We start from the raw sequence: 22,397 nt of genomic DNA, 5'->3' as shown, positions 1-22,397 counted from the left end.
CTAAAAATATGTTTTTGTATGCCAGTCGAACAGATCTAAGTTGCACTAGGTGCAAGGTTGAGGGGTTAAGTCTCCAAGAACTTTCCGTTTGTCTGAGTTGACGCCTTTCGTTATTAAGATCCACGTTGAACCAGGGTTTAGATTTGGTTCGCCTCATTTGTTTGAGTTGGAGTGGGGCTACTTGGTCTAAAACCTCTGTCAATTTTCAGTTAGTGTGTGTAGTGACGTCATCTGCCTTCAATAAGGAGGGTTAGAGTTGTAGATGGGCATGAATCCTGGATTCAAGTTCGGGTAAAGGGGACTTCTTTGATGTTTCTGGTCCAGTACTTAGGTTTGTCATCACGAATAGGTTGGTGGCTGGCAAGTTCGTCAATCTTGAACAGAATGAGGTGGTGGTCTGACCAGTCAATGGGAGAAATCGCTCTCAGGGAGAACAGTTCATTGTTGGTAATGATCGCATCCAGTATTGCACCTTTGATGTGAGTTGGTTTATTGCAGAGTTGTTTAAGGTTGTATATTTCAAGTATGTTGGATAGGTTCTGGACAGTGGAGTCTTCTGGGTCGTTCCAGTGGATATTGAGGTAACCCAGGAACACGTCTTTTGTGTCTGTCATGGAGAAGCGTGTTATTATGTCTGTTAGTTCTTCGGGGAAAAGTGTACGCTCTCCAGGAGAATGGTAGATGGTGTGGAATTTGATGGGTGAGGTGCCCTTGGCAGTGAGTTCCACACCCAGGTATTCAAACGATAGGTATTCTGTAGGTTTAAGTTTGGTAATCTGTATTCCAGCTTTGTGAAATTTTACATATGAAGTGCAATATAACAGGATGTATGAAAAACTTGTATTAATGTCTAAATATGATGTGAATTCCAAGCTGACATTTATTTTATGTGCTGATCAAACTAAAATATTAAAAATATATATATAAACGTTTTCTTACCTCTATCTCTATATGGTCTTCAGAGAGCCTTCCATGGTATTTCAGCCATGTTAGAAAAATGTAATTTCCTGGCTCAAAAATATCCAGAGACAACAATCCCACAGGAAGTGCTGGCTAAGGAATTTAAGTAATACAGAAGATCGAAAAATAACTGTTTTTCAGTCAATCAGAGTGAAGAAAGAGCAGATACTATGTGGACTTCCAGCACAACCGACATATGAAGAAATCTTAACACAGCCTCTGGGAAGAATGGTGTTCAGAGCACCCGCACCTCAATGGCTCCAGTTCAAATAATTTCCAATAAGGTGAATAGGCTATTAAGATAATGAGTTTTATCTTGTTTCTATCTATGGCTTGTTGATGCTATGCACTGATACTGTGTGTAACCAGGGGATCAATTGTAACACGAGAACAAATCTAAAGATGGAGAAAAAAAGTCTGGTCCTGCCACTATCCGGTGCACGGATGCAAGGTATCCCGAGTCATGCAGGTGATTTTTTCCGTCCCTACAGAGCACTATTAAGAAGGATGTTCGGTGCAGGCAGCTTTGGACCAGGAAAGCGCTTAATAAGCTGACACTAATTTCTTTCAATAATGCTACATGCTGATGCTCCTGTTTCCTCCTGAACAGAAAGGTATCTCACAAGTTTTGAAAAAGTGGGGATAGGAAGTTAGAGTAGAATGGAGTTGCTACTATTATCAGAAATCCTAATTAAAAGTTGGTAATACTAACTGAATGAGCATTCTTTGTGTTTTAATGGCTGAATGTTTCCATAGCCACAATGGTTCTCAACGTGATGTTTGTTGTACTTTAAGGTTTCCCTTTGAGAACAAATGAATCGCAAATGCAGAATTCAAGTATTTAAAACATATCGATTTTCTATTTAGATGCGCAATTAAAACAAAGATGTCTGCATATAAACTCCGGGAATCGTTCACGAAATTTCAAACTACCTTCATGCAAAATTTGGTGCACATTTGTCAAGATAGTCAAAATGACAAAAAATGAGAAAATATAAACATTTGAAATTGAAAACGAGCAAAATTCTTGTTTTTATTTTAATTAGATATAAATATAAATTCTGACGCTTCCACCCGAATCTTCAATTTCCAAACGGAATACAGAACTGTCACTGAAATTAAAAATAAGTTAACACATTTTATAATGCAATTTACAAATACACTTAGGGGGCCACTCAGTAGTATACGCACAAATAAACGTAATCAAAGCACCATAAAAACATACAGACACATTCTAATTTGTATATACCGAAGAATGGCACCACATAAATGAATTTACACTAATTAGTTGTATTCCAAAGTTGCTTTGCAATGTTACCTACCGCCAATGGAACATCGTCGAGATATTTCCCAGAACACCAATCCCATTGCATAAATGTCAGCACGTTTGAATGACTCAAAGTGTTTCATATTAATCGAATCATCAAGAACTTCAGGGGCCATGTACCTAGTTTAGAAAAGAAAGTAAATATTAAGTGATAACTAAATACGCGTTCCATTTGCCAGTCCTCTGCTTCTGGTAACTGAATTTTTGGTATTGAACATCAATGCGCAAGTGTGTGATAGAACATAGAGGCTTGCGAATAAACAAAATGCGCAAAACTGCAGTCCCACTTTACATGTGCTGTAGCATGCCACTGGCTTTGAACTAGTTCCCCTTTGGTATTCACTCACCCTGGAATCCCTGAAGCCATAGAAGTCTGCGGGTCAGCAAAGACTTGTACATGTTTCTGTATGATCGTCTCCATGAAAAACGGTCTAGACACATTACTTATTCAAACTCAATACAAAAAATGGAAATACCCAGTTCTCCAAAGCCTCGTCCCATTAAAGACTGACACAATTTTGGCACATGAGTAAAATATTTAAAGTTGATCTAGCTTTCGAATACTGTCCCTCCTTTCGAACCTCTAATGCAGAATGTGTCAACTTCCAATTTCTCAAGGAAAACAAACCCCAAATCCCTATTGTACCGTGATTCCCATCCTATTACATGCGTCAACTGAAGACTACTTCACTGTGCTGCCTCCTGGTACATGAAACACTTCTCCTAACCATACTTTACTGGTTACCTCCGATTCTGTATCCACTTAAACATGGCATACTTGTTATGATGAAAAAAGTCTGATAGTCGAAACAAAGGTTTGTTTATTGATCTTAGTTACAGATAAGTACATAGCCCTTTCTTAGCTTAGTCCGTAGGACAGCCCACTAGGAGCAGCCTCCCTGCTGCTCAGCCCATACTCCAACTGACACTCTACCACACAGGCACCCAAGCATTCCATTGCATCACCATGCACTCAAACATTCCACACAGTACATTCATACTGGCGCAGCACAGTCCCTGAACCAGAAATCCGTCCCAACATGCTTGTTTCCGGTCCAGGGAGGGCCTGGCTTGGCAGTTTGGGCTGGACTGTTCCCATGAGGCGGACTGTTCCCATGAGGCAAAGGGTCAAGACTGATTTGCATATGGATGGGTCTAAACTGGGGTGTCATGGTGAGCACAGGAACGATTAATTTAACCAAGATCTCTTGACTGGGGGTGAATGTTTGATTTGTTCTGCATTCCGTTCATCATCTGTGTGTCTTTTGCTTTTCTGTTACCACAACAAACCAGACCAGCAAGCCAGACGAGCATGTAATGAGGGATAACACAGAAAACAAACAATTAAGAGGCATGGTACACCATTCCACAGTGAAAACATCAAAAACCAACAAAGCACTCTCGGATACAATTACACAACTCAGAACTCTCCCACTCACACCCCCTAACAAGAAACACTAAACCTCACACAGAGGCACTGGGCGACTTGCACCCCACACAGTCATCCCTTAAGCAAGGGTATTTAGTGTAAAAGCAATCAATGGGTGAGTACACCCCAAACTTCATCCCTCAAGTAAGGGCATCTAGTGTAAAATCAAGTATTGGGTGGCTTCACCCTACACGTCACCCCTAAAGCAAGGGCTTCTAATGTAAAAGCAATGAATGGGTGACTTCCACCCACACAGTCATCCCTCCCCAAGGGTATCTAGTGTAACAGCAAGCAAAAATGTAACAACAAAATCAATAACATGACAGTAATGTCAGTGACAATCCCACACACAGAAAACTTGTGCACCGGTAGGAATTCACAATACACAAGAAATCAAAATATCACAACAGAACTCAATAACGATTCCTACGCACCTGTAGGAATTTACTCTTAAACAGGAACTCAAAATATCACAATAATATCACAGAAACAATTCCCACGCACAGAAAACTTGCACACCAGTAGAAAGTCACACTAACACAGATACATCATCACTCATGACATCATGACAAAGTGGGCATACTATTGAGAAAAACATTATTATTAGCTTAAGGCAGCAAATATGAATTGCATGTAACCCTGGACATCATGGCATACAGTACGCATACTATTGGGCAGCAATATGGTCTACAGCTTAATAAATATGAAAAGTTAAACCTCGCAAACACACTTTGGCAGCAAAACCATCATGACTACATGCATCTATAATACATAAAATCTCTGGTGAGCGACCTTTCACCCGAAGCGCCCCACAGTCACCATACCGCGCAGATATAAATGCGAACATCAGAGGTAGTAATGCTGTGAAATCTCGTAGATGACTTCAGGTCGCAGATAAGGATGTCCCCTGTTGAGCTGACTGACTCCACGTAAATGGTGAAACTAACTGGCCACTTACACCACCGTTGAGAAACCTGCAATACATATCTAAGCAGAAAAATAGCTCTGTTCTCAGAGGTAAGCACAGTGGAAACCCTTGATCTGCTAAGTCACAGAGAAGGGACTGCCGGGCAAACTCTCAAGAAAGTCAGCGTTCCAGCCTTCCGATGAAACGTTGTTGCCTTCAAGAATACTTAACACATCAGCATGCTCTCCAGACTCCGCAAGGCTTTTAAGATGACGCAGCTCGTGCTCTCCTGAGCTCGCGGTTGCCAAATGGATTAATACTGCTCGAGAGCAGTGCAACTCCGCCCGTGACTCCTCAGGTAAGCAATGTCCACTAGTACAAACGGGCAGAAAGAGGTTCTTTATTACAAATAGGAAACCGCCACAAACGCTTAAAATTTCAAAAGTCCACAACATGGTCATCTGGCCAGCGCATCACACTGGAGCAATTGACTTCCCTCTAAGCCAAACTCACACTGGGGCCCGATCCATGCCCCAAATGCCTTGTCGTCACACAAATAGCAGGCAATACACTCTACAGTAACACTGCGGGCTCAGGATACGTGAAAACTATCCTTACCCCAATCCAAATCGACGTAGATTGAATGTTTAGCATTTGCGGGTTCCTTCAACACAAAAGCTGCCAGTTCAGCACCTATGCACTCTGATGGACTACTGCCATATCACATGAATGCTGCCAGTTCCATTATAAATACAAGCTGCAGAAATGCCATCAACTGCAAGCAACTATTTGACTCAAATTCCATGTTGAAAGCTTAAAGCAAACAAGCATTTGTAATGCAATAGGTCTCGCATTTACGCGAGTTTGAGCTATTGACATTGCAAATGACAATGCCTTTTTTTTTGTTTTCGTTCTTGAAACCTAAATAAAAGGCATTGTCATTTACAATGCCAATAGCTTAAACTCGCGTAAATGCGAGACCTATTGCATTGCAAATGCTTGTTATCCTCGGTCTCTGATGTGACATTGTGTCTTGTCATTGTTCACGTTATCTTTTATTAAGGGGCTTGTTGCAATCTGTGGAAATTTGACTTGTTCAATGACAGAGCTCAATAAAGAGACTTTCAATATTAACAGCTTTACTCCATGTTTTCGTTTGTATAGCTGAGATTTGTGCACAATTCACCAAGAGGGTACCGTGAGGGACTAAAGGTACCACCACCTGTTAATTAAAGCACCTAGAATCTGCAGAAACACGGTATGAAGCGCTATAAGAAAGCACGTTGCTGATATTATTAATATGTGCTGAGAGAGCTCCACGCACAGAGAGCTCCACGCACAATGTATGAGTTTGCTTTACCTCCTCGGGAACCAGGTGTCCGAGTTAAACTGATTGTTGTCTCGTGTAAGTGTGTGGGTGTGCCCCACACACAGCTGGGAGACCTGACACACTCCTGCAGGACATTCTCATACACGAGGGAGGTCTGACACCACAGAGAGGATGGCGGGGCACTTATCACGCTGAGTGCTGGCGGAAGTTAGAGTGGCACAGGTTCATGGGCATTCTTGGGGTTCGAGGCGCTGCATGCGGCACTTTTTATATTTACACGCATAAATATTGTACACCATGGCATTCGCCCTGTAAATAAACATGGCTGGGACCAAATAAGGCCTATTGGTTTGAGTGAGTGATAAAGGGAATGGCCACGTCACTAGTTGATGTTGCTATATAAATACAGGTTGAAAGCACAAAGAACAAGTATGCCTGTGGTGTGAAGAAGCAATCAGTGGCGAAAAAAGGTGCTCCCACGCCACTAGCATAACGCACTGAAGTCATACCGCAGAGCTTTATGGATTTCTATTTGTGTAGCTGAAAGAATGGCTCAGTGAGCTCAATGCTCTAAAGGTCGGACTTCGGACCTTGAAAAAGCAGACACTATATTCCATTTTTCTAAGGTGGATAAATACAGTACCATAAATAGGGTAATAATGGCATCTTTTATTTACAGCGCTTAGGAATGGGAGAAGCCTTGTATTTAATGTTGCATTTATCATGAAAATTAGTTTTTGGTAGCTGAGCACGGTGCAGATCAGCAAAGATGAGCATTATCAAAGCTTTACCAATGCCCCAATAGTGACATCTCAGTGCATGCATGGTGCAACAAGGATCACAGATGCAGTACTGGATCTCCGTGGATTTCTGAGTATTGTGTGGACCTATCACTCTCTCAGGAATGGATTTGTAGTGGGTGGTGCTAATCAGCACACATAACTAAAACACATGTTGCACTGGAAACATGATAGTTGGAACGGTCCTGCAGACTAAAGGCTTTGAGGGTTAATGTGCCTGCTGCAAAGCTCTGCACGGAACCTGTGATTCTAGTATCCATATCCTAATAAGAGAGTACAGTGGAACTAATGTTTTCTGATTAATTTCTCATACAACGTGTGCTCACACGTTCCTATCCCGGAAAGTATTTTTTTAATATATTTTATTGAAATTCATCATTACAACACATCAGCAGCAATAACTTAAAAATCATTTGGTATAAAGACTATCTGGATGTGTTCCTTTATCCAATGGTTATGTAATACTTTTATGGCTGTGTACAAACCATATATACATTTAACGGATTTCTTGTACGGCATACCAATTAATTCTTCTGCGCCGATAAGATGAGTAGTAATTAACACTCAATATTACACTATAAATAATTCTGTTTTATTGCGTGGTTTATAAATGCCCTTTTTCAACATTTATATGGTGTTATACAAATAGTTTTGCATGCCATTTTGTGGGTTCGTTTATTTGAGCAGCACATGTAAAAGGAAAATATTAATATCCCATTCAAACTAGGGTTGTTCGAAACTTCATTCTTTTTACTCTCAAATTTTCATGAAATTGCATGAAAACGTTGAAAACTTTTAAGTGAATTGTGATTTGCTGGTATCATGAGTCAATTTTTTATCCCCCCATCACGTTGAGTAAAGAAAATCTTACAAGCTACTGGCAGGACACTATTTCGAAAAGAAAATGTCTTTTAGCAAAACAATTCCTGTGCAAACCGGGCCGGGTGGGGAGATTATGAGCTCAGGATTGCAGCATGTCCGAGCCCCAGGGGCGGAGCGGACTGCTGTTAAAAACAAAATTAAGTAAAGCCCGTGAAATGTAAGCATGAACAACATGGGCAGGACGGAGATGCGGGGCTGTGACAGCATGCGCCATTTGTGAGTTTGTGCTGCTGCAAAAGGGGGAGGGGCGGACTCTGAGGAGAGAGAGCAGAGGAGGAAAGAGCAACAGAGAACCAGTCTGCCAAGTAGGTGCGAACGTTAAAGTGAAAGTAATCATTTCGCGGGCGCTTTGATGTTCGCAGTGGCCGCGCGGCTCACTGAGAACATCAAAGCGCCCGCGAAATGTACACGCAGGCTGCCAATTGGTGCGCACGCCCGGCGCACATGCACTGTAGTTGGGGGCCTGAAAAGCACTTGTTTGCACTTCCAAATCCCCGTTATCTATAGCTCTCGCCAGAGCAGCGCTAAAGCGCTGGCTCAGGCGAGACCTAAAAATGCCTGGGATATGGGCTGTCCGATGGGAAGGACACTGGTGGGGCTGCAGGGCGTTCAATTACTTTTCCCAGGTTGTTGATTTATTTTACTCAGAAGTTTCTTCAGCTTAGATTCCTTAATAGTTACTTAATGTTGCTCCTCACGCGTAGATTCTGTAAATTATTTCTCCAAATCGTCATCAAACTGTTATGATGAAAGTCCGGTAGCCGAGGTGTAGGTTACAGATGATGGTTTATTGATCTTAGTTGCAGATAAGTTCATAACTGTTTCTTAGCTTAGTCCTTATGACAGCTCCCCGGCTCCTCAGCCCATACTCCAACTGACTCTCCACCACACAGGCACCCAAGCATTTCATTGCATCAACATGCACTCCAACATTCCACACAGCACATTCATACTGGCTGAGCAGCAAGGACCAGGGAAGATGTATAATACAATACACCAGATATTACAATATTGCCTTAAATGTACAAACTACAGCAGACATGTTACCCTGACTTTCCAACTGTCCATGACCACATGAACAGTCATAAGCCACATTAAAATGAGATATTCTTTGATTTAAAAAAACACAGCACCAACTTTCCCAGCAGGTTAAGCATGTCCTCTCATATTTGGCTACTCTGGATCGGCCTTTCTAACACACTACAATGTACCCTTCGCTGCCTGGGCCTTGTCCCCGTTGTTCATCTCAGACTTGGTATTCTGACCCTCCCCCGATCTTTCCAATCTGCAGAGACTCCATCTAGAAGCGCTGCCTCCTACTATCATCAGGGCAATCAGACCCCTGCCTTCCAACCCTACCGGATCACCAACAAGTTAGCAGCGCTTGCTCTGTGGCCCACTGAGCTCCCAGCTTGACACTGCAAATTACAAGCAACTCTCCTTGCTCCCCAAGATCGCACCACTACACACCCTTCACCATCAACATCATTTTTAGGTCTCGCCTGGGCCAGAGCTTTAGCGCTGCTCTGGCGAGAGCTATAGAAAACGGGGATTTGGAAGTGGAAACGAGTGCTTTTCAGGCCCCCAACTACAGTGCATGTGCACCGGGCGCGCGCACCATTTGTCAGCCAGCTGATCGCGGCCGCTTTGATGTTCTCAGTGAGCCGCGCGGCCACTGAGAACATCAAAGCGGCCGCGATAGTGCTCACCATATGCCAGCCTTCCCTGTGTTGCTTTAGCACTGACCGCCCCCCCCCCCTCCATGTTACCCGTGTGGCTCATTCTCTTTCATGGCCGCGCGGCGTTAATTTCACGGCCGCGCGGCCAATGCTTGTTGCACTTTCTTGGTATGGCATCTTTCTGTCCCTTATTAGCCCCGTGTATTTTTCCTTTCGGCGGCATTTCCCTTTATTTCCTCTGGGTCTGCTACTTCAAAATAGCCTGTCCGATGAGGACCTCTGTACCTTAAAGACTTCTTTTCCGTCCTCGATTCTCAATCCAGAGTGAACCAGAGGAGGGGCTTTGCAGCGACTTTCCTATTCCGTTTATGCTGCTGTGCCTTGCGCCGAGCCGAGTTTCCAAAGCTTCAAGGCTCGAAGGGGCACACCAACCTACATCGGCAAGCCACACCCAGCTCTAGCCAGGTTGCTCTGGCAGGGGAGCAGGGCATGCACTTTGTGGCAGCAGACTACAATTACCGCCAGAGAAGTTGGGAATTTGGTGGCACCGGATACTTACGGACGCTTCACGGGAGGCTCTTCTAGGTTACCCTGGTGCTATGAGAGCAGATAGACCCATGGCAGGGATTGCAGACGCAGAGATTCACGGGGTAGGGACGGTTTCGCACTGCTGCTCTACTTGCGAAGTGCTGACCCTTTAATTGCTGGAGTACTAGCGTACTTGCCCTCCTCTCTGGTATTTCGGTCTTCTGTATTCAAGAACAATCAGCAGACAATGTCTGTCTGCTCTCCAAGGCAGCCGCGCCCCCGCTGTAGCCTCTCTTCCATCCGCCATTACCCGGCTTCCTCTGCCGCCTCCCTACTGAGGTCTCCGTGGTGCTAATTGATTGGTAATCCCAAATTATATACAGTCTCCAATTTCCAGTAATGTGCATAAAGTCCTTACTGTCAATACTGTTGTTGCAGGTATAAAGCCGAAGTATGGCTGTTGTATGGGAAAACTAAAACGCCGAAAAAGCCTCTAGAGCTGGAGCTGCACTGAGGATTTATTTATTTATTTACATATGTATATTTTTTCTTTCCTCTTTGTAAAAGCTGGTTTAAAATGTCCTGGCCCCTTTGCCTTGTGCCACTGAGTTGCTGGATGAGTGGGGCGCACCCGGCGAGTCCACAGGCTGCCCCGATCCTAGTCGGGCCTACTCTGTGGGCCACCGGTGGCCCTTACTCTGCAGCTGCCAGCTATCGGCAGCCACACTCTTCCTGACACCCCATGAGCTGAACCTAATTGTTGGCTAAAATAAGCTGCAACGTGACCTGTAGCCGGCGTGTCATGCGGGGTACTGGTCAGGGGTTCATGGGACTCAGGCTGCGGGGGGGGGGGGGGGAGCAGAAGACCCGAGCATGCCGTTCGCCTCAGCTTGCTCTGCCCCTCACGTATTACGTCTGCATCCGTCTGTAATCTGGGCTCGACATCAGTTACTGGCTTTGCCACTGCTTATTTTTCTGTCTGAATCAATCCTAGTCTCTCCCTGCATCCAGTCTCAACATGTCCCCATCTGCTTTGATACAAACAACAAATTGTCTTAGTCGCAAGTATAACAAGCATTTACAATGCATTAGGTCTCGCATTTATGAGAGTTTGAGCTATTGACATTGTAAATGACAATGCCTTTTATTTATATGTTGTTTTTAAAACGGGTAAATGAAAGGCATTTCCATTTACAATGACAATAGCTTAAAATCTTGCAAATGCAAGACGTATTACACTGCAAATGCGTGCTATAAAAATTAAATAAGCTATTAGCATTGTAAAGGACAATGCCTTTTATTTATGTTTTGGGTTTTAAAGCATAAATAAAAGGCATTGTCAATTACAATACTAATAGCTTAAACTCGCGTGAATGCGAGACCTATTGCATTGCAAATGCTTGTTAGGTCTCGCTGGCTATCGCGTAAGCGATCGCATAGTGAGACTCTTGTAAAGGGGCTCCCAAAAGTGCTCCCAAAAGCGGATTGCATGGCGAGCACGCGTACACTCACGTGCATCGTGCCGCCAGGCAATCCGTTTGGCATCCTACTTCAAAGGGTCCGCTCCCCCGCCTGGAATGCGCTCCCCCGCCCCTTCCTTCAACTCTGGCTCCGTCAACAGATGTGTGCGAGCGCGCGCATGGCGGCGTGCTTTTACTTTAAAAAAGCCGGCTTCCTTCAACTCTGGCTCCGTCGCGCTGTGATGTCTTTTCTGGAGACACTCTGTGTTCACGTTTATGTGCTTGTTCTTCTATGCCGCCGGCGGTCTAACACATGACCGGTTTCCATAACTACGGGCGAAGGGACGTCTTTTTTCTGTGAAGATGACAAAACTAACATTCCTTGCCGTCCCTACAGTTTGAGGTGACGAGCTGGAGTGGTAAAAAAACATCGCACACGTGTCTGAGTGTGAACGACGTTAGCAGGTAATGCTGGTGCTGACATTCGGCGGTAGTGGAAGCAGTTGTGGGTCTTCATGATGATGCCACCTGCAGAGGACTCCTGTAAAATACCTCGGGCACGGGCACTGGCACTTAAGTTTATTTTACAAATTAAGCACTGCCGGTATTGTGTATTGTGCCAAAACGAATATAAAAGAGATATTATCCTTCCGTCTTCCGCATATCACCAACACAAAAAAACACAACAATGAAAAAAAGATGATCTGATTCCGCACAACTTGAAACCCGGGTATAGAACATTTTTCTAACGCAGAAAGAGGTAAAACATAAGTGAGAAAAAAAGTGAAATGTAATATACAGAGCACGTCCTAAGCTCGCAGCTCCACGCTGCAAAATGCAACATGAGCTGGAGTCTAACGCTATACACACACCTGGAGGCAATTAGAATATATCTACATGGATAATGTTGAGAGTTATAATAAATGTTCATGTAAACGATGCAGGCATAACATACCGTGATTACCTTCATGGCCCAAAGGGGCTGTGATTATATTTCCTCTACACCTGCCTCACACACTTTTGTAAGAGTAGACACGGATAGACAAGACATTCCCGAACAATTCATACATTTCAGGGCAAAGTCTCAAGCAGGGTGGTTCTTAAAACTGTACACCTAGGTGAAAAGCGCGCACACAAAAAGTTGCATTTGGGTTCGCTGATTCTCAGGGGGCTCAATTCACGCGGGTTATTCCGTGAGAAGAAGTTGTGGTGCCTTTCTCCTGTCTCAGGTGTGAAGTGTTCCTGAATTACCGGGCCTAGTTTGAGAATCAGGCCTAAAAATGGAATAATGCGCAAAAAGGAGCATCTGTTCCCACGAATCAGCCCCCAAAAACAGAATCTGTAGGTTTCTCCAGGCATGCATGGCTTTGACTACAACACACATTTCTTCAGGTGTCTGGATTTTCTGCAATCGTATACGTGGGGTGTGATAGCAAATGTGTGCTTGAGTGGAACGACCACAGCAGGATGCATTTCCAAAATCTAGAAACAGTCATAACTTTCTGAGCATTCACAGGCATTACAGGTGTTTTGAGCTGAAATCACACTGCAGACACAGTGAAACGGACTATCGGTTGATCTAAAAATATAGCACAGACACGCTTGCTTAAAGCGCAAACATATGTACTACATGCAGTATTTTACTCGACTTTAGATGGCTCACAATTGACAAACGTTTGTCTGGGGAATCCTATTTACCAGGTGTTCGCCGTATAAACCAAGCTTATGTAGTTAGACTGTCAGAAACACACAGATTCAATGCTAGCAGGTGAGTCAGAAAGTAAAACCAACTTAGGGCGTTCCAATGTGTCACTTACCTTTCTGATATGTCTGTGGATTTTTCTGCATTTGTAAGTGTCATCAAGAAGAGTACAAGTCATTTCCTGGGCAGCGCTCAATGCAGATGAGGTAAACGCCCAAAAAGTAGCAAGCTTGTGTGTACTGACAAACAGTTACACTGACTTTCTCACATGTTCTGTTCTTATCACCATGCACCTGAGAAAAGCAGGAGTAAAACTACAGAAAGTGTTGGAATATGATTCATCCACCCTCATTTTTCCGATTATGATGGCGGACGGACTGGAGTCCATCCCCCATCATGGTGGACACCGGGACGTCCACAATACATGCGGCGGTGTCACACACGAAATCAGGATGTGACCGCCACCATGGCGGTTGCATTTTAACATTGCGGCAGGTGTTGCTGACAGCAGCACCCGCCGCAAAGCTAAAATGGCATGTTGTGCATTTCACTGCACTACGTGGCAGGCACCACACGGTGCCTGCCACTTGGTGCAGTGAAATGTAGGGGGGTATGGGGGGGTACCATGGGTACCCCCCAGTGCACCCACACCTCGCCCAACACAAGGGGGGCCCGCAATGGGTCCCCGAAACCAATCTCCATCAGCCTTTCAATGGCAGTTTACCTGCCACGGAAAGGCTGGCTGGAGACAGCGTTGTAATCTGGCGGACGGTGCCTGCTAGGCACCGCCACCATTTCATTGATGCAGACCGCTCCGCTAGGCAATTACAACGATTGCCTCTGGCGGTTCCGTGGCATACGGTCTTGGTGTCCGCCACGGTCCAAACGCGATTCCCTCCGCCATCCTAATGTGGTGGGTGGAAAATATCACAGTCCGATTGCGGAAGGACTGCCACCTCATGGCTGGCGGTGACGGGCCTTCCGCAATCGTATTCGGCCCCTTAGAGTTTTTGTTGCAATAGCCAAAAGACCCAAGTACATTTCACCACAAATACCATACTCTAGAACACGCACACACCTCCAACACACATGAGTATATACAATGCCATTTTTATGTCTCATCTACGGACAGCTTTCAGACGGCTACTGTTGAAGACCTATTGCGGACAGTACCAACACCTGCAGTGAGCTTTGGATCAGCCAATTGCTTACCATTGGTTGGATTTCTTGTCACTCTTACTTCCTTGCACTTTCCTACATCTTATTTGATGGATTTCCTTTCTCTTCTTGTGTTTGTCACTCCCCTGCAGCATAGATTTTTTTTTTAGCATTCTTATGATTGGATGATTTGTATCCTTCCAAAGCTTCAAAAATAAATTGGTATCTTTTTATTTCCAGCACTCCATGGGAGTGCGTGTATTTTCCTGCATTCTCATCTATGTGCTGCGTCCATCCTCACACTGCCGCTTCTGCACTCTCCATGTTGCTCCTACCCAAGCTTGGGAGTTGCTGCTTTCTGCCATCCAATCCTGCTCAGTTTTTTTTATTTTTCTGTGTTTTTTAGTAACACACTCACCACCTTTGACCCAGCTCTGCAGGTTCTTATCCCCACACCCCACTCTGCTTCTGTCCCTTGACTGTCTTTTCTTTCCTACTCCACTCTCTTCACCTCCTCTACCATTCCTCACCTCACCCTCATCGCTTTCTGTTAATTTCTTTTTATTTTTTGGTGCGCCTAGCTGCTACAATTTGCTTTATGTTGCTCTTTGCTAAAAATAAAACAACATTTTAACAAATGTGCTTTGGAGCACTTTTTCTTTTTATTAATTCGTCCAAAATAGGCACCCACCATTTCGGAACGGCAAATGTAACCAAAAACAAAAATGTCTTATGCGCACACATGCTTGTGACAAGTGGACGTATATACGTCATTACCCTGAGACCAGGGCACGGGTCGGAGGTGCACGGGGGTGGGCGGCATCCACCCACTATTTACACAGGGTGGACACCGTCCACCCTGCCAAGCAGTTGGGCCCCACTGAATAATATGCTGATTTCGTCCCGGTGTAATTTGCAAACACCGGGACACATTCTGCAGCGCCTGCACGTTGTTGTCTGCTTTCGATCCGCAACAACGTGCAGGCGGGTAGGGGCTTTCTTAGTTCAGACTCCTGCTGGGCTCATAACAAAGGTCGAATCTGGGGAGTTATCAGGACTCCTTTTGCTGAAGTCTACTGGCTGGGAGTGGTCAGGAGCCTCACACCTAGATGCAAATGCAGCAGAGGGGAAACAAAGGCTCACACCTTGTTAGCACTTCACGCATACTTAAGAGAGGCAGCTTTTCACTTTGTTCAGTCCCTGTTTACAAGATATGCATTCACTGTAAGAATGTCAGATGTGTTGGTCTTTCTCTGTATTTACACAAAATAAAGGTACTTTATATAGTGCTTACTACTCCTGAGGAGGCATTGAAATAATTTCAGTACCACTATTTTTTCTTTGAAAGCACCATGGGTAGAGGAAGTTTACGCAGACAAAAGGCAACATTGTTTTATGTGTAGCTTACAAAAGTGTGAATCTTCTGCCTAAATCAGGAGGGTTTCCCTATATACTCGAAATATACTCCAATTTACTCATGATAGACATGTTAAACATATATGTGAGGGCTTAAGATCTGATGTCACTTCTTATGATGCCACTTTCCATGATGTCACGTGCTGTGATGTCACGCACCGTGATTTCATGCACAGTGGTGTCACAGGCTGTGATGTCATGCTCCGCGATGTGACTTGCATTCTGATTAACTAGGTTAGTCCCCCACTTCTTTTTGTAGGACTTGTGCCCTGCCTGACACCACTGTAGTGTCATGACCCACATATATGCATGAATGACACATACACATGTATTCATCATTATGTTTCAGTTTTTAGGTCTCGCCTGACCCAGCGCATGCACTGGTCTGGAGAGACTTATTGAGAGGGCTCCAAAAAGTGCTACCAGGCCAGCCTAGAGCTACAGTGCATGTGCGCGGGCACGCGCGCCGCGCTTTACCACGATTACTTTCATTTTCGCGGCCGCTTTGATGTTTGATCGTGATCACGATCGCTTTCACTTTCGCGGCCGCTTTGCATAGCCAATAGGTCTCGCTTTTGGGACCTTATAAGTATTTAGTTATGCAAGTGTTGCATGGCTAAACACTTATAAGGTCCCAAAGGCGAGACCTATTGGCTATGCCAATGCTTGTTTAAGTACCTCCCGCTGCACTGTTTAACCATTCCAAGATGGTTTCCATATGCATGCACCTATGTTGAAAGGCAACAGCTATCATTTTTAATTTACTATTTCATCATTACTATTGGTCATATAGAACCATGGATTAAATAAGCATTTTCAAAGCCAATAGGACTTGTCTTTGGTTCTGGGTGCTGGCCTATTGGCTCTGCTGACTTTGTCGATGTTCCTTTTTCCACAGATAGCCATCATGAAAGCTATTTGTGCATGCTCAGTGGTAATTCGTCAAGAACAAAGCCAAAAAATATGTGGGCGCCCGGTGTCCAAGGAGAGAGCTATTGAAGATAATTTTGTAGTGAATTCACTGAGAAGTCGTTGTATTAACATCTACGGCCACTGCATGGACGCAGTACATAATTATCACAAGTTCTTCTCTTATGTCTATGTAGTTGTTTACATTCAAAGCGGAAAAAGGCTGCCTCCACTAATGCATTTGACATCCATCTAAATCTTCGGAAGTGGGAGTAGGCAGCATTTACACAGGCAGTCACAAAGCCAATAGGTCTTGCCTTTTTCAACCTACTGGTTTTGCCAATATTTTCTGGCAATGATGTGCAGAACCAGCCAAAAGATCCATCTGCTCCACTGATCTGCCTTTGTTTCGCGGACTACGCTTGGACTTCACTGTCTTGCTTGGAGTCTAGGACTTGGGGGACTGGGTGAATTTGAATCGGGCCACCCACTGAGGATAAGTATTGTTTCTGTGTGCCCCCATTTAAATGCCCAGAGAAGCCGTAAGTCAATGGTAAGGTTGGAGACAACAATGTTGTGGCAAATCAGCTACAGATATATCGTGATTGGACCTAAATGCGTTCATGCAGACACTTGTGGTCTGCAAGTAGAGAACGCTATGGAGTCTCATGCGGGTATGCCATGAAGGTGTCACAGAGCTAATATATTGTTTGAACCCCCACTCTGTGATGCCTGCTACCTATTTTAGGCTTTCCTTTTCTGCTTTTTAGCCCTCAAGTGATGAAAAGCCACCACCTCCCTCCAAGAGTGCAGGAGGTAGGATGCTAGAGCCAACACACATAAAATAGGTAGCAGCTGAGGGTTTCAAGTGAAGCATATGGTTCTAAAAGCCCAGGAGGTCTATGAAGCTTGGTTGTTTTGCAAGCTTCCCATTAAGACTACATCTCTTCTTTCCACAAGGAAAGCTATTTGGCCAACAGGGTACACCACCCTAATTAAGCAAAATCGGGCAGAGTGCTGTTTGTGGTGTATAAGGCTGGAGAAGGCGGCAGTGGTGCATCTTGCAGTCGAGCGTAGATGAGTAGAGTTGAGCTTTTATTATTTGGCTCCTTTGAATTTCTTCCAAGATTCCAGTCTGCTAGCTCCATGGTTCATGCTCTATGATATCCCTACCCCACTGTGATCCACAAGGGCAAACTCAAAGGTTGCCTTGTAAGTCCTTCTTGCATTCCTATTGTTATTCATCACCCTTTAAATAAGAAATTAGAGCAAACATTTGGTGGGACTTATCTGAAATTACACAATAACAATGACAATTAGAAAACATGGTACGATGTACAACTGCTAATAGGAGACCTTATAAATATGTAAAATCATTCCGGTGTAAATCCCTAGATACTTCTTCTGGCCTCCCAAGTATTCCCTCTTTTTCCTTTTTACACAGATTAACCAATCAAAGTATTCGCAACCACAAACCCATAAAAAAGGGAAAATGAGCCACGGGAGGGGGGGTGGTGGGGGGGGGGGGGGGGTTCTGGGAAATCATAAAACAGAACAATGACCACAACTCTGAAGCATTCCTTCTACATTTAAAGCCAGCTCAATCATCTAGTAAACACATAAAGTTTGAAAAATGAGGGGCAACTGGACTTTACTCTCCCGGATGTCAAGATCATACAAGTAATTCCTTCACCTAAGAACGAGCCTCCCAATTTAACATTGAACCTCTTCAACATCTATTTTGGAATCTATTAACTCTGGATGGCTGGCAATTAGGCAATGTTTACCTGTCAGCATTTCAGGCTCTAAACTGAGTCGTGGGATAAATTCTATCATTATTAGAAAAATCTACTGAGAACACAGATCATATTCTGGTAACCCTACTATAGGAGCAAATTCCTCTAAGGAGCTTACTCCTGCTATTCCAACTCAGCTCAGTGAAAGCAGTCAAGCTTTTTCTAACTCAGTGGCCAACGCCTTTCGCCTCAAGGTATAGGATGTTTTTAATACCTTTTCATCAATCTCTGGTATATCGGGATCAGACAAACCTTCCTCAGTGGCAACCAACCCGAGCACTGAATTCAACTCTTTTGTCCCTCCCACAACTAATGAAGTAATCAAGTAGCTCAAAGCTTTTAGAACAGGCTCGCCTGCCCTCCTGCAGCTGAAGTCATCAGGATCAAGCTGGTTAACATCTTTCAACTTCTGAGTCTCTCAAGATCATTTCCTTCTGCCTGGAAGAAAGCTGTAGTGCTGTCTCTGATCAAGAAACCTTCTCTCAATCCTGATGATCCAAACAGTTACTGGCCCATTTCTTATCTCCATTTGCCGGGAAAAATGTTAAAAAAGGTTTTGATTAACAACAGAGAGATTATATTCATACCAACAATCTCTTAGACGCTACGTAACTGGGATTCTGCGCCGGGCACAGCCCAGAAACCGCGCTTGTCAACGCTACGGAGGAGACCAGACTGTCTCTTGATAAGGGTGGCTGGGCTGCAATTATTCTTCTTGACCTATTAACAGCCTTTGGCACAATGACTCTTGGGCCGCTGATGAAGCGTTTGAGTGGGATGGGGGTGACTGGAACTTATTGAACTCATTCCTAATCAGACGGGTGAAATCGGTTGGATTTGAGGAGTTCTCTTCTCCTTCTTTCTTCCTACCTTATGGGGTCCCCCAAGGGTCATCTATCAGCCCTCTATTGTTTAACATCTATGCCACTCCTCTTGTAGACCTTATTAGATCATTTGGTTTTGCAATAACATTATATGCAGATGATACACAAATTGTTGTTTCACTAGCAACAGAGGACAGGGAAGTGGTGGCAAGGTTCTGTAATTGCATGAGAGCAGTTGGACACGGATTGGCGAGAAACGGTCTCAAATTTAACTCTGTGAAAACGGATGTACCAGTGTTTGGTGCCCAGCCCTCATTCAGGACACCTAACTGGTGGCCTACTGAGCTAGGCCCAGTCCGTCACCAGTCAGATGTGTTCGGAATCTGGGAGTATTACTTTATTACAAACTCTCCTACACTGATCAAGTTAATGCCGTAACGTTGTCTGCTTTTTTCATTTTAAAAATGATGAAGAAAATTCTTCCTTTTTTACCTGGCTACCTCCAGAAAAAAGTTGTCACTTCTTTAGTTATCTCAAAGAAAAATTATTGTAATGGGATTTACCTTAACACCCACAACCAGATCTTGAATAAACTGCACAAATTACAGGATGCCGCAGCTGGACTGCTGTGTAAAATCCCCAAATACCAATCGGTTTCTCAATTTATTGCCTAACTTCACTGGCTTCCAGTTAGGCAGAGGATCGCATTTAAAACTTTGTGCATAGTATTTTAGGCTCTGAATGGAATAGGCCCTGACTTTTCTTTTTTTAATGGAGTGCTTTCCCTGGTACTTACCAAATCGGTTCTGCGATCTGCATCAGCCAAATTGATGTTAGTTCCTGGATTCAAAAGAGTCACCTGTCGAGGGAGAAGCTTTGTGCCCTGAGACTCAAAGGCTTGGAATGATCTCCCTTTGTATATTAAAGCCCAACCTAACCTCTTGGCTTTTAGGAAGGCTCTAAAAACACAGCTTTTCGTCACACTTTAACTGTTTTCTGACCTACTCTGTCATCTTTTCTCAGCTAGCGCTGACACTCTTTGGGGTAACCGAGCGTTCTACAAAAATATTTAAAGTAACGTAACATATCATCCTTTCAGCATTTAAAAAGGCTGACATAATGACATAACCATTTGATGAACTCAAAACCCATACTAATCGATTCTAGAATAATAAATCTGTAAAAATCGGTCAAAGATAATTTAAACAAACAAAGGTTAATCTCTCACTGAGAAAATGCTGACAATTCAACAAGAAACATACACATAGACGGGCCCAAAATTAACTATTTATAGAAAACGCAGTTTTTTCAGAACAGACATTAATTATTCCAACAGTCACCCTAAGTCTGCATTGAAGAGAAGTTTGGAAGTGGGAACTCCTGTTACAGAAGAAACTCAAACGCCGATCATAACAGAAAACAATGAGTGATAAAGGAGTAAATGGAATGGTCAAACCCATTATATAAAATAGTTTATTTCCCCTGAAACAGGGGAAATAAACTTAAAAGTGGTAATAAAAGAAACAGGTAAAGAAAAAAATAAAATAAAATTGTCCACTCAAATAAAGAAAGAAAGCTAGAAGTCTGCAGTTTCTAAATACATCCCATCACCTTTAAGAAGCAGGCCAACTAATCCCTTCTTAGACCCTAGGGAAGACTGAAATTGAAGATACTAACAAACCCCTCATCGGACCTTACATCTATACATGTCCCGAAAGAGTTCTTAACTGGGTCCAAATGAAACCCCTTTGCCACACAGTTCTGAAATAAAGCTCCAGCATCAAGAGTTTTACAATATAACATTACATAACTGGCATATGACAAGTAGTCATTTAGTTCCTCAAATATTATTTGAAAACCCCATGGTGCCTACAAAAATCACATTTGTCAGTCTCTTATTTTTAAAAAGGTCATGTGTACTATCACATATATACATACGCCCACAGCTGCAGACGATTAAATCAGCTGATAATAAACTTGTAACTCTACAAATAATGCTCAGCTATCTTCCCATGTAGAGTTTACTGTAAGTTAATCCCTTCAGTTATTTGAAAGTCCAGTGATCGCTTTCAAAGTCACAGGATCAACGTGCATCTTATACTTAAACTAAAAATGGCCTTTTATCATTAAGAGCCAATGTAAAAGATAGCAATATTTTAACCTTCGATCACCATACAGAACCTTTGGCATTAACAATGCTTTTACAAATGTTTGTGGTTTTACAGGTAGCACCGTAACTATCCCCCACATAGTACAAAAAAATACTTCAACAGGATATTGGAAATGGTAATCAAATCAACTTTATTTTTCATTTAGATAAAGGCATAAAAGTACATAAAAACATACTGTAATGTACACCCGCTAAAAAAACATCACAAACGACAGTTTGTCTAAAATGGCTCAATTAGTTTAAAATGCATTTATAACACAAGGAAAATGCGAAGTTAAAAAGTAAAATCTTTCTATGAGTATAAAAACAGCTTTGACAAATACAGTTATGTTAGTCTAATGTCAATAGATAGGCGGATCACAGGACTGGGAATACCAGTATAAAATGTAATCAATCTACAAGTGTACTTAAGCATTTGCATTAATCGAAAATACAAACTCTTAAAACATAGCCCTTAAGGAGTAATAGTCACCTTTCTAATCTTTAAAGCAGCTAATGAACAAGTTACTTACCTTCGGTAACAATAGATCTGTAAGAGACCTAGATTATTTATAGATTCCTTACCTGTAGAATGACCCCTAGGCGTCAGACTGGATCAGGAGAATTTTTTCGGCAGCAGTACCCCTGCGTGTCAAAAGGTGGCATCAGTCGACTCCGTGTTCGTCGTTGGCGTTGTGGTCGCCGGGATGACGTCGCGGTAGCTACTTAGACGCTGCCCTCGTGCGCTGACGTCAGTTCTTTTACACGGCATTCCATGCCAGAAGCGCTTAGCCCTGCAAGACACTGACCACTGGTGCACAAAACTAGGGCCCTGAAAGGGATTCCCTGATCCTAGAAGTCAGTTCGCAGAACGGGGAGGATGGGTGGGGCGGCAAGAAATCTATAACTAATCTATGTCTCTTATAGATATATCGTTATCGAAGAAAAGTAACTTGTTCATCTGAAAGAGACAATTAGTTATAGATTCCTTACCTGTAGAATAAATACCCCAGCAATACCAACCCCGTAGGTGGGTCTGCGAACCAAGTTCACACCAGAAAGTCCTGGAGAACAGAACAGCCAAAGAAGCCGTCTCTCCGGACTTGGCCGTCTAGGCAGTAGTATTTTGTGAACGTGTGTA

General features: G+C 43.5%; 1 protein-coding gene across 4 annotated transcripts in view; it reads right to left on the bottom strand.

Moving 5' to 3' along the window:
- Positions 1–22,397, bottom strand: part of LOC146832794 (TGF-beta receptor type-1-like) — a 1,867,988-nt gene that overhangs the window by 314,479 nt on the left and 1,531,112 nt on the right. For all 4 annotated transcript variants that reach the window (XM_085606114.1, XM_085606113.1, XM_085606115.1 and 1 more), the window contains one exon: positions 2,283–2,407. In XM_085606114.1, coding sequence (XP_085462240.1) covers positions 2,283–2,407 — 125 coding nt within the window. The remainder of the gene's footprint in view (positions 1–2,282; positions 2,408–22,397) is intronic.

This window comes from Triturus cristatus, chromosome 5_1, assembly GCF_964204655.1.
Source record: "Triturus cristatus chromosome 5_1, aTriCri1.1, whole genome shotgun sequence".
Lineage (NCBI taxonomy): Eukaryota > Metazoa > Chordata > Amphibia > Caudata > Salamandridae > Triturus > Triturus cristatus.
The sequence above is the reverse complement of the archived record's forward strand: the minus strand, read 5'-3'. Positions and strand labels throughout refer to the sequence as shown.